Source organism: Colossoma macropomum, unplaced genomic scaffold (genome assembly GCF_904425465.1).
Source record: "Colossoma macropomum unplaced genomic scaffold, Colossoma_macropomum, whole genome shotgun sequence".
Taxonomy (NCBI): Eukaryota; Metazoa; Chordata; class Actinopteri; order Characiformes; family Serrasalmidae; genus Colossoma; species Colossoma macropomum.
Genome location: NW_023495656.1, coordinates 86,930 through 100,859, shown reverse-complemented (window position 1 = coordinate 100,859; position 13,930 = coordinate 86,930). Strand labels below are relative to the sequence as shown.

The following is a 13,930-nucleotide window of genomic DNA, read 5'->3' as shown; positions in this document are numbered from 1 at the left end:
GGGTATATGTTTACAGTTAGGATTATGGGTTTTGGGTTAGGTTGGGTATCATTAGGTTTTGCAGTTGTCTTCAGCTGTCTGAAGACCCTCAGTTCTGCTACATTATACTACAACATATAAATATATATGCAATATATATATACGTATCATTTCTCAGCCCCCCACATTATCGTCCTAACTGTCATTTCTCTTTTATGCTTAATTTGGTGCTTTTGCCTCACAGACATACTTGAATTTTCTTTCCCTTACATCACAGAATGCATCCAGTAAAACATAACTATTAGTGTTCAGAACCATCAGAGCACAGTCCTCTCCTTCAGGATACTGATAGTGCTTCCCTTTCCAGTTATCAGGCTCATTTCCACTCCAGCATCTGAAAACAAGAGAACAAAATAAACTATTTACTCTTCACACAATGTTATTTTTTAAAACACATGAAAAACACTGATATTAAATATCTAGAATGTTACTATAATATTAAATGTCAAAGCCAGAAATCAGATCAGTGGTGTTTTACAGTGGAGTCTGAAGTGGACTTACTTTGGTGTCTGTCTGAGTCGTGTTCCGTCTAACCAGCGCCAGTCTCCCTCCGTCACAGCATCAGTCAGACCCACCCAGTAGCGCTGCTCACCCTCACCAGGCTTTGATCTCTTTATAAAAGTCTGTAACCAGAAACTTCCAGCTGTATTATAACTGTATTATAGTAATACAATACGATATATTGCAATACTATGATGATATCTAATTCTCTTAATTTTTTAATTAAATTTTATTTTTTATTGCTGTTAACACAGATTAACATTTAATATAAGGAAATCACTAAACTCATCTGTTACTGAACTTTATCGCCTGTCTATAAAGCTGCTACCTATTTGAATAGCACTTTATAAATAGTTATTACGGTGTTATTAAAAAAAGAAAAAAATATGTTTTTGGGTTTTTCTTGACACAGGACTTCATACATCTTATTTTATAAGATAAACAGTTTGTTATGTCTATGATTTAATAGAGCTGCTTATTTTTAGTGTGTTTCAGTCAGTGAGTGTTATGAAGTCACTCATTATATCAGATCATCATACCTGCTCCTCTGTAGTGCTGATAATCAACAAGTCTCCTCCTACAGCTACACAATCATCTCTACTGGCAGTCCAGGTCCTCACATCATCAGAAAAGTAGTAGCACTTCCCTCTGAAGTATTTCCAGCCCTCAGCACAACAAGATTTACCCACACATGGAGCTGCATCAGTACAGTTTTCAATGTTTAGACATTTCTCAGAGATAAGGGTGATAAGATTATAACACACATTTGCAGGAGTCATGTCTCCTGTTATAGGACTTCTGTGTAACATCATATCTACATAATAATAGAGAATACAATATACAGGTAAAGCTCTTAAATTGACAATCACATGTCTTTTGTTTCTTTTTTGTTTGGAGCTGCTGAATGATCTTCTCTTTATCTGGAAAGTCATGATGTCACATTATCATGTCAATGTCAGTGAAGGTCAGATTAACAACGGTAAACACTGAAGACACTCTAACAGGAAACACAAACAAACACACAAACAAATTTAATTTATAATTATTTGCAATGGTACTGACAGTACATTCTCATTTAAAAAATTCTTAATGACACACTTGATAGTCAGATTGGGAAATACAACTGTGCTTCTGTAAAGAACAGCTGCTCTGCAATAAAAGTTCTGTTCTTGGTTCTTCACTAAACCTTTCAACTGCCACGAACCCTAATCTACAAGGCCCTCCCCCCTTAACACATTTCTTTAATTTGTTACTAACTCAGTTTGCATTGCTGTTCAGTTCCTGTTACTGAACAATAAACCTTAGGAGGTAATACGCCTTGGCTTTAAAAACTAAAGCTTTAAAAGTTACAATTATAAACAGTGATAGAAAAGCACGCTGCAATTTTATGTGAACCATTTCTCATTGGCAGCTCACTGGAACATGCGGTTCAATATAAAATTTGTTTGTAAACAGAGATGGAATATTATTCAAATTAGCACTTGAATGTGACTGGATATGTGGAAATTAAAGAAAATATCATTTTGGTCGTTCAATTGTGATTTTTTGAAGAAAACAGAAAAAACAGGAAGAACATACTCAAATCAGCTGATACAGAATGCAAAATTAACGTAAATATAATTATTTATGTAACTCACTGTATACATAGCAAAATGAAAATACTGACTTTAGACTTTTAGTAGTTTACTGTTTTTACAGTTTTCATACTGTATAATAAAACTACAGTAGTTTATTGTATTTTTAAATACCACTGATTATTGTATTTGTACAGTTTTTTTTTCATGGACATCTGTATTTATAATGTACAGGTCACATGTGCTCTAACATGAACCCACAGTTGCATGAGGACCTTGTTTTACCACGTTATGTAGCATGTAAAGATATAAACAACTACAAATCTATCTAGCTAGCTTCTAATAGGAAATGCCTGGATGTTCATGCAAGGATGAACTATTTACTGAAACACACAACATGGTTAGATAAACAAAACACAAAAAATACATTCAAACATATCTTTTTGTGGTAGGACTATGGGTAAAATAATCCCCTGTGAAACGAACTGTCGATGAAAAATAACGCATCAGTAAATTACAGCAGTGTTTCCACTGTTCCACATTCACCTCTACAGTCTGTCAGATTTATCCTCCTCCTGCTCTGATTACTGAACTCAGCAAAAATGGCTGTAATTCCTAAATGGTTAATGCAATATTTTTGTTAAAACATTACCAGCCAGTCTGGTAACCACGCCGAGAATGTGACCTAGGCCAAAGCCAGGCTGTGACAGTAACACCTCTGTTATACCACTCCACCCATGTAGCTGCAGTCACTATCATTCCTGACTGCCAAAATAGCGAATGGGTGTGAACAGGCTCCAACCAAGATAGTAATAAGCCAGAATTATTCCTCTTGATTGCCCTGTTTGAAGACTATGTCAATAATAAAGAATTATATACTCACATAATTTGATGTCTTATTTTACAGTTAATGTTCATTATTCATCAATAAAGTCCTAATTTTTTTAAATGGTTTTGAGAAAGGTCCGAAGACAAAGTCTACATCAGATTTATGACTTGTTCTTAAATCGCAGAACTGTTCGCACCTTTAGATTCTGTTCTTACCCAAGAACAAATCCCAAATAAGGAAACTTTGGTGAAGGTTGTGAAAACTGCATAAGTGGGTTTTAAGGAGAAATTTCTTCTCAAGAACGACTGGTGAATGAGGCCCATTGTTACTAATTATCTGATGTGCAATAGGGCTGTCAAAGTAGGCCAAACATAATGTTGGATTTTTCCTTCTAAAAACACACACAGGTTTAATCTATTCAAATATATATTTTTGTGCATCATGTCCATAACAGCACACACCAATACAACAAGAGTGTTTCATCAGATTCAATTCCCTTTAAATTCATGCTCCCCTTCACAAAAGTCAGAAGCACACATTCACTGAGAAGAAATCAGCACCAAACAATCCTGCAACTACAGTAAGTGATAAAAGGTTTGAGAAAGGTGTAAATCTTCACTTTGCCACCAACTGGATTATTAAATTGAGGCATAAGACATGCTCATCCATTTTGCTTTCTATTGTTTCAGTGCTGTGTGAATGTGTGTGTCTGCGAACACTTTGAATTGTTGAATTATTCATTCATTTCAGCTGGACCTTAATTTCATTTTAAATCATAAAGGGAATTGTGTAACTCCTGCCTGTCATGCAGTGCATTTAGTGCATGGCCCACGTGAGAACTTGCAAGGCAGACAGCTGCAGTAATGCACTGAAACTGAATGTCTATTTTTCATATATGAAATTTAATCAAATAAAATATAATTTGATTATATAATTGAAATTAGAATATTTGTTGACAGCTCTAGTAATTAGTGTAATAGATAAAAGCATATTATGCAGCATGTTATGCATAAGTGATTTATCAAGGTAACCACTGGGGTTGGGTGGCGGGTCAGTGATTGTGTTAGGGTGGCCTTGGCCTTCCCATTCAACCCCCCTCCCCAAAGTAAACTAAAGTGTGAAAATTTAATCCCAAATAATTCCTTGTTGTATATGGTGAAATCTGCTATTTACCTTTATGCTGAAGTGAATCGTTTAATATATTTCTCACTTCACTTTGAATCTGCTATGATGTGTACTTACTACTAATATCACCCTGTAAGTTTTTCTTCTCTTCCAAGATTGCTGTGTAGCTCTTCTGCATCTCAGTTAGATTTTTTTCCATCCCTGAAATACAAATGTACAATTATGAATTATGCACATCCAGTTTATTAAGCAGTTGTTTTATATTATATTAAATGTTTAGCTTTTGCTGAGATGGACTGGCAACCTGAACAGGGTGTGTGTGTGTGTGTGTGTGTGTGTTCAACATTTTATAGACATAAAAATGTATCCTACATTAAAGTTCACTGGAAAGGTTTTCCTTTTCTTCTTCACACCAAACTGTGAAAACTTAATCCCAAATAATAGATAGTTTATATAAGCGTGTGGTGTGCGTGTATGTGTGTGTGTGTGCGCGCGCGTGTGTGTGTGTGTGATCTTGGTGTCATTTCTTGTTTCAAATTTGTAGGATCTATGAAAAACCTAGTAAAGAAATTCCTTGTATATGGTGAAATCTACCTTTATACCAAAGTGAATCATTATACTTCGCACATGTGCTATGATGTGTACTTACTACTAATAATATCCCGTAAGTTTTTCTTCTCTTCCAAGATTGCTGTGTAGCTCTTCTGTATCTCAGTTAGATTATATTCCATCCCTGAAATACAAATATACAATTATGAATTAGTCAACACATGACATTAGCATACCAATACATGAAAAGTACAAGGTGCCATATACATACAGCTACATTTACATAGTGGTTTGCAGCTTCTAGTTCACATTAATCACATTACTAAATAGATATGATGTCCCACTGCTTGTTTTTCCTTACTATGAGCATCTAGTCTCAGCTAAGAGCTTACTGGCCACAACAATATTATAGCACAAATTAGATGCTTAAAGTCTGCATATTTAAACTGCCCTCAGAAATCACTTTACAAATTTGTGATTGATAAGAAAATGTGTGCACATTCATATACATATTTTAGAGGTGTAGGAGTCTGTGGGACAAAGACGCTATGGATTTTATCATTTCATAAACTCCATATCCAAAGAAGTTGGGATACTTGTAAAATATAAATAAAAACTGAATGCAATGATTTGTAAATCATTTCAACGCTATATTCAGTTGAAAATAGTACAAAGACAACATATCCAATGTTAAAACTACAAAATAGTTTTAGTATATGCCCATTTTGAATTTGATGCCAGCAACACATTCCAAAAAAGTTGGGATGGGGGCATGTTTACCACTGTGTTGCATCACATCTTCTTTTCATAACACTCTGTAAGTGTTTGGGACCTGAGGAGACCAACTGTTGTAGTTTTTCCAGCTTGATATAGGATTTCAGCTGCTCAACAGTTTGGGGTCTCCTTTATTGTGTTTTTCATTTCATCATGTGCCAGATGTTTTCAGTGGTGACAGGTCTGGACTGCAGATTTAGCAGCCAGACTCTTTTACTATGGAGCCATGCTGTTGTGCATTTGACATTGTCATACTGAAATAATCAAGGCCTTCCCTGAAAAAGACGTCATCTGGATGGCAGCATATGTTGCCAAAACATGCATATATCATTCAGCATTAACGGTGCCTTTACAGATGTGTCAGTCACATCTGTGGGCCATCCCCAAACTGTTCCCACAAAGTTGGGAGCATGAAATTGTCCAAAATCTCTTGGTCTGCTGAAGCATTAAGAATTTCTTTCACTGGAACTAAGGGGCCAAACCCAGATTCGTCCATCGGATTGTCAGACGGAGAAGCGTGATTCATCACTCCAGAGAACTCGTCTCCACTGCTCTAGAGTCCAGTGGCGGCGCTTTACACCACTGCATTTGACGCTTTGCATTGCACTTGGTGATGTAAGGCTTGGATGCAGCTACTCGGCCATGGAAACCCATTCCATGAAGCTCTCTACGCACTGTTCTTGAGCTAATCTGAAGGCCACATGAAGTTTGGAGGTCTGTAGCGATTGACTCTGCAGAAAGTTGGCAACCTCTGCGCACTATGCACCTCAGCATCCGCTGACCCCGCTCTGTCATTTTACGTGGCCTACCACTGCGTGGCTGAGCTGCTGTCATTCCCAATCGCTTCCACTTTGTTATAATACCACTGACAGTTGACTGTGGAATATTTAGTAGCAAGGAAATTTCACAACTGGACTTGTTGCACAGGTGGCATCCTATCACGGTACCACGCTGGAATTCACTGAGCTCCTGAGAGCGACCCATTCTTTCACAAATGTTTAAAGAAACAGTCTGCTTGCCTAGGTGCTTGGTTTTATACACCTGTGGCCATGGAAGTGATTGGAACACCTGAATTCAATGATTTGAATGGGTGAGTGAATACTTTTGGCAATATAGTGTATTTAAAAGGCACGTTTTAATCCATTTGGACTGAACATCATAGCAAACCGTCTGTTGCAGGAGTACAAGAAGAAAAAAAAGCAGGATTTCAGACTGGGAGCTTTAACTGACACTGTACTGTGCAGCCTCTGTTTTCTGCATAAACATTTTATGTTTGGTTAATTTAATAATCTAATGGGGGGAAGCTGATTGGACTACTAGGAAGCCAGTGTTCAAAAGTTTAGATTTTTCAGGGATAAACATAAAACATTTAGTGTTGAGCTGTGTTTTTATGCCCAGTGTGTAAGTACATGTTAACCCAACCATAATGGTGTTTAGTGTTCCAGTTAACTAGTCTATTTACCGCCTCCTCTGTTGTCTTTATGTAGACTGGTATTAGTGAATATAACCATTTCAAGTTCTCCTAAAGCAGTGTTTTTCCATTTTCAGAATTTCACACTGTTTTCCATTCAGACACTAACCTGTGAGCTGGTAAGAGGGTTCTTCATGTGAAACGTTGCCAGAGATGACTTGTGAACAGAAACAGAAGATACACAGTTTTCATAGATCCACAGTTGTCAAAAACAAGAAACTTCAATAGTAACACATTCTATATATATTAGAGTTTAGACTCACAGAGCACTCCGATGATGAGGGCCACAGCAAAAAGGACAGTACAGAGAGAAATCCACAGTATTCTCTCTTTAGCCTGTCCAATTGTCACAACCTTTGACTCTGGCTCAGGTGAGGGGTCGGCAGGGTCATCTGGTCTGTGCAGGTCAGAGTGGCTAGGGCCAGCTGCCAGAACAGAAATGGTTTATAACGAATAACATCATTAATGAAAGCCACTGACCAGATGTTTTTTTTTGCTGTGGACTAGCAGAGGTTAGACACTAGAGGTTAGATTATGGCTTACAAAGACTGTGGAAAGAACATTTAAATAAAGTAATTAAACATAAAAATAAGATTGAATTTAACACCGAAGAATGTAATGGTGGAAATTAAACACGAAAGAGAGCAATAGGCTGTTAACCTGTGTACTGCCTAAAGAAAGCCTGCAAATCAAACTGACGGTGTAGTGTGGAGTTCAGAGGGAAGTTTGTTTTACCACTGGGTTATAAAGAACACAAGGCCTAACGAACAAAGACAGAGATGACAGATTTAACACTTTCCGTCCTGTAGCTAGCTGTGGAGACCAAGAATATCAGGACAAACTGCAAGTATTGAGAAATACTTAAATTGCTATAACATCAAAACCATGTTGTAGTATTCAAAATTGCATCCAGTGCTGAAAAATGTTGTCCCATTGAAGATAAACACATATTTCAGGACTGGAAAATGCAGTCATGTACAAGATCATGCAGTGGTACCAGAACTTGAAAAAAACAATATGGTAGTGTGATTGCTGTCTAAATCTGGTCCATTCTTAAAATTACATCTGTTAAAAGTAGAAAGGAAAGGCCAAAATCATTCAAGCACCCACTTTAGTTAGTTAGAGTCTCTTAGAAAAGGAGAAACTCAAATTTGTGTGTGCATGCAGGTTTCAGAAGGGGCTGGCAACCATGAGACCAAAGGTCTAAAATAATTTCAAATAACAAAATGTCTATTTTTCAAATATTAAACAACAGTATGTATAAGCCATGTCCATCCACCAAGGAAAGAGGCCAGCGTAGGACCTTAACTGAGCAAATATTTTTTGTCACTTCTGGGTTGAGAGTAGTCCACTGACCAAAAATGTCCAGCCAAGAGCATCACGTGGTCTAACAGGGGATGAGGGGATGACAAACACAAAGGACAATTGTAAAAAAAAAATATATATATATTTATATATGTATTCTAATATATACATTATGTTTTCTAACTGTATATTAACAAAGATCCAAACGACAAAGAAAGTATTTCTAACAAAGTGGCCTGTTACTATACACTTAACTAACTTAGACTAGGTAAACCTGCCACAGTGGTGGATCACCCATAGCACACTGTGTTATGACATTATGTTCCCAAGCTCGATTCTGCTCAGTTAACTTCACTTTTAAATGTTAGTCGTGCTTGAATATGGGAAAAGATGAGCTAGCTCAGTCTGCTAAAGTAAAGATGCATATAAGAGGACGTGCAGACTGCATTTCTCTTTCAGCGCAAGGACATAAAGCTGCACTGGAAAATAGTCATCTTAGGATTTAAATCACAATTAAAAAAAATTCTATAGTTTGTAATTATTATTATTATTATTATTAATAATAATAATAATAATAATAATAATAATAATAATAATAACAATTTTGTCACATTTACAAACAAAAAAAAGAAACAAAGACACAAGATGCATTGAGCAGGAAATTTGAAGTGTGACAATACGACACCCCCCCCCCACCTTTCTCTGCTTATGGATGAGACTGACCAAGAAGATGTATGAACAGTTACACAGACTCACCCTCTGTAGAGAATCTCACTGTGGAGTAGATTAAATCCTCGTTTTGTGCAACAGCTGATAAAACATCAGAAAAGAATATGCAGTACAAACGGTTTAAAAGTGTTTACCTTATGGCAGTATATGATCAGCCATTACAAAGACCTCCTTGTTTTTACAATCACTGTCCATTTTATCAGCTCCACTTACCATATTGGTGCACTTTGTGCTGCTGGAGGTTTTAAACACCTCAGTGTCACTGCTGGACTGAGAATAGTCCACCAAACAAAAATATCCAGCCAACAGTGTCCTGTGGGCAGCGTCCTGTGACCACTGATGAAGGACTAAAAGACGACACAAACACAAACTGTGCAGGAACAGATGAGCTACTGTCTCTGACTTTACATCTACAAGGTGAACTAACAAGGTAGGAGTGTCTAATAGAGTGGACAGTAAGTGGACACAGTGTTTAAAAACTCCAGCAGCACTGCTGTGTCTGATCCACTTGTACCAGCACAACACACACAAACACACCACCACAACATCAGTGCCACTGCAGTGCTGAGAATGATCCACCCAAATTGTACCTGCTCTGTGGAGGTCCAGCGGGGGTCCTGACCATTAAGAAACAGGGTAAAGGGGGCTAACAAAGTATGCAGAGAAACAGATGGACTACAGTCTGTAATTGTAGAACTACAACATGCTCCTGTGGTAGGATATGATAAGTGGAGCTGATAAAATGGACAAAAGAGTAGAGAAACAAGAAGTTGCTTTTAATGTTCTGGCTGGTTGGCATATGTGTTTTTAAAACACTTCACAGGTTTGGTTCCTGACCTCTTAATGTACTCCAGTCACTGCATGGATTTGTTAAAATCCATCAGCAGCACCCATTTAATTTAATTTGTTGACAAAACATATTAATAATTTAAAGGTAACTGTGAAGGAGAGGTTTGGAAATGGTTAAGCTAACACACTCACATCAAATCACTGTGTACTCTTTATTTGTGTTTATCCTATTGTTATTCAATCCTATTTTTTTTATCAAATAAATGCTTACTGACCAGAGAAAAAAATACATACATATTTTCTCAGATGTCTTTTGTAGAGCAGTGTGTATGTGTAAAGTAAATTTTAATTATAAGGCACATGTAAAACAATGTGTTTCGACTAGGGTGCTGTACAAAGTACAAAGTTACAAGCACATCATCCATCAATTACTGCTGGAATTATGCACATATATACAAAGAATCACTCATCACACTCTTTAGTTTTGATGCAAAACAGGTCACATGAAGCATGTCTCAGATCAACTGGTAGACTGTTCCACTGTGCAGCTACTGTAAAACCCCAGTTTCAAACCCAAAACTACTTTTAATCAATCAGGGATGACAAAGCATATGTACAGTGTGAGGAGGGGCAGTGCATTCACAGTCTTAGTAACAAACACTATAATCTTATATTGAATATTGCGGTGAACTGGAAGCCAGTTGAGGGACACTGAAACTGGGGTTATATGATCCCTCATCTCTGCATGCAACTGCAGTCTACATTCTTAACAATTAAAGTGGCACAAAAGGGTTCTGTAAGCAATGCTATAGAAGAACCACTTCTGGTTCCCTAAAAAAACATGCTTGGAAAGAAGATTGCATGCATGAACCTTTTAAAAGCTTAGGTAGCGTAAAAGTTATCAATGTATTGTGTATTTGCATCACACTCACGTCTCCTTTACAAAATGGTTTCTTAAAGAACCATCCTTTTAAAGGTTCTTTAGGGAACTTAAAGTGGTTCTTCTGTGGCAATGCACAAAGAACTGGTTCTGGTACTTTTATTTTTTAGTGTAGCTCTAGCATTTTCAACAAACTGAAGGCATGCAAGACTGGCTGATGCCGAAATACTAAATAAATACAAAATACTTTTGCAATAATTCAGGCAGGATGAGCTTAAAACATGAATTACTTTATGTATATCTTTTGAAATAAGAAATTATATAATTTTGGTGAATCTCCTGATGACTTTGCATATTTGCACATTTTACTTCAATTTAACAATGGTAGCTGCTAGACTTACTGTATCAACCAAATACTGTATACTGTACACTACTGCTCTGGTTGCTCGTACTCTTAGTACTGTGTACTGTTTTGTATTTATTGTAAGTGTTTCGTATTATTTATTGTCTGCTCTGTGTTTATTGTATTGTCTCGCACTTGTGTTCCTGTGTTGCACCATGGTCCTGGATGAATCTTGTTTTGTTTCCCTGTGTACTTGTATATAGTTGAAATGACAGTAAAGCCTGACTTGAGACTTGTTATTATAAGAAAGCTAGCAGATTTTACACTTTGATTGATCTCTCTGCCTGGCATTTTACTTAATACAACAATGTTAAAGCTATGAAGCTTTTAGGAAACTCACTTTGCGTTTTCAACACAAGCCACCCTTGTGTGGTACTTCACACATCCACTGAGGTCCAGCTCAAACCACAACATGATCACAGAATTGCATTGTCCTTTATTGTACTTACTTTTCTTATATGACTTTTAATTGCATCAGCACTATTATCTTTTCCATTCTTTACAAACACTGTCTTTACGATCACTTATATTTTCTATTATTTTATTCTATTAAGTTATTTCCTGCCAGTGAAATCTTCACACTGCACTAAAAGTCTGGCACACTCTGCGAATTCTACCTTTAAGTGACACAACACAAAATGTAACTACACTTTAGGATCACAACTCAGCAACCAAATTCAACAGGTTTACAGCATACATGACATGACATATAACACGATTAATGGCATGATATAACAAATACAACCCTGTTATTCTTGTCCTGTAAATGTTTTGCATTCATTAATGAACAAAAAAAGAAATTATAGCTCACCTCTGGAAAGTTCACCCTCTCCTGCTTTTCTTGTCCCACAGTTTTTAAATTTCACATTACAGTAGATGGCTGCCATTTATGTCGTGAGAATGTGTTTAGAAGATGCACTTACTGTAACTCAGAGTGAGAATACATAGACTAATTCTGATTCTCATTCTTTGAGAACGTCCAGTGAAGTGTGACACTTCTCCTTTCTCACATTTAGTGTGCTTTCGAAGACATACATGACATCAGACTGTACTGATAGCAGAGCACGGTCAACTAGTTTGTATCACAAACAGAACACAAGAAAAAAAAGAAGTGTAACGGTTGGGGTATGTTTAAGTGCGCCTTCCTGCACCACTCAGATATGCTTGTTCCTTTTTTCTATTTTTGTAGTGCTTCTGGTTCCTTTTTTATATTCTGGAAAATAAACAAATTTAATTTTCCCAGAAGCTCTGTGTAGGACTACTGTGTGACTTAGACAGGGTGCCACTAGTGGTTAACTCAGAGTGATAAAGGGAGTGATAAGTAATAGAAGGGAGTGCCAGAGTGGTAAAGGGAGCAGGTTCTTAGGTTGCTGAGATATGAGTTGCAACTGCAAGTGTAGTTTTCTGCTTTCTGTTTTTTGCTGTAATCTATTCTACAAGATTGATTATTTGGAGTTCATCTGGACTAAATTTCTTGGGCTTCTGATGGTATGTTTAGTCATGTTGTTTTAGCTATCCACTCAGGGATGGCAGAGCAATGCTGATACTGAGGGTATTCCCCCCAGAATCCTTCCGTCTTCTACATAAACACATTAGCTGGGCAGTGACTGCGACTAACACATCCAATTTTAATCTCATATAACTCCCAAGAGCTTCACTGTGGCTGAAGTTGGCCAGGAGAAACAATAAATGCCTAAATGCTGTGGCTCTTAAGCACAGGAAAATGCTTCAGGGACCCATGATCATTTTACTCACTTTTTTGATATAGTACTGTATATAAGCATTGTTTCAAAATCTACTATTCACTCACACGTCTATACAGTCTTTATATAGAAACTAAGCTGCGAAAACAGCCTATTTTGAAATCATTGGGCCTCATTCACCAACTGTTCTTAAGAAGAAATTTCTTAAAACCCACTTACGAGGTTTTCATGAAGATTCTGACATTCGCCAGTTTTCTTACTTGGGATTTGCTCTTAGGTAAGAACAGAATCTACACACACTCAAGGCCACAAAGGTGTGAACAGTTCTGTGGTTTAAGAACAAATCATGAATCTGAACTTTTTCTTAGGATCTTTCACAACAACATATTTAAGAAAAAAAAACATTATTGATATTGAATATATTGGTGAATGAGGCCCAATGTTTTTGTGATGTCATAAAAAAGCCATTTACTTATGTCCACATATTCAGCCTACAGTAGTTTAACACTGCCCATTCACACTGAAGTTATAAAGGTTGTTATAAGGAGGCACAGTACAATGATAGAACCCCACTACACATATCAGTCTTAAAGGCACAATAACAGAAACAGACCTGCTGAAATGATCATAGCACAGCAAATATGAACCCAAAATAGTCAACTTAAAATGCTCAAGAATGAATTATGTTAAAAATACAGACACTGAAGCTTTGCTGTTAAATATCTAGGAGTCCTGACACACCATTGGCCGTCACACACCATCATTGAGCGTCAGTGGCTCATGTCGCCCATAGTTTGTGTGGTATGTTAAGCACTGTTGGCTCTAGTTGGCTGTTGTCAGCTCTGTTTTGGCCAGTTGAGCATGTTCGGTCAGTGTCAGCGGTCAGCCATTAGAGGGTTCTAAATCAACGCATGAGGAAAGAAGTGAAAGAGATCAAAGCAGGCAAACAGGATGATCAAAACTGCACGTGCACAGAGCAGCATGATTGTTTAACACCACTCAGACATTGTTGTCATTAGTTTTTCCTCGTCAGCTTGCAGGGTCTGGGTCCTAATGGTCAGGATCAATGTTGGCTGAATTACAGTTGCAGTTCTACCAGTAAAAGAGATTCATTCATATTATCGAATTTATTAAGAAGTCACAATTATTTTTATCTTTTAAAACAAAACTTGAATGCATGATCTAAACCACAATAGCCCTGCCTCCTACCCCTCTAGACAATTTTTAATAAGAAGAACCTGCTGCAGAGATTGAAGGCC

The 13,930-nt window shown here is 37.1% G+C and overlaps 1 protein-coding gene across 1 annotated transcript; it reads right to left on the bottom strand.

The window, feature by feature from the left end:
• Window positions 1-249: 249 nt before the first annotated feature.
• Window positions 250-11,855, bottom strand: LOC118802692 (C-type lectin domain family 4 member E-like; the record flags this gene model as incomplete). The annotated part of the gene is made up of 6 exons (XM_036563137.1): window positions 11,780-11,855; window positions 7,126-7,287; window positions 6,972-7,019; window positions 1,080-1,237; window positions 541-662; window positions 250-373 (listed from the first exon to the last, which is right to left on the bottom strand). Coding segments are annotated over exons 1-6 (690 nt in total), but the record flags the coding sequence as incomplete, so codon positions are not given.
• Window positions 11,856-13,930: the final 2,075 nt, after the last annotated feature.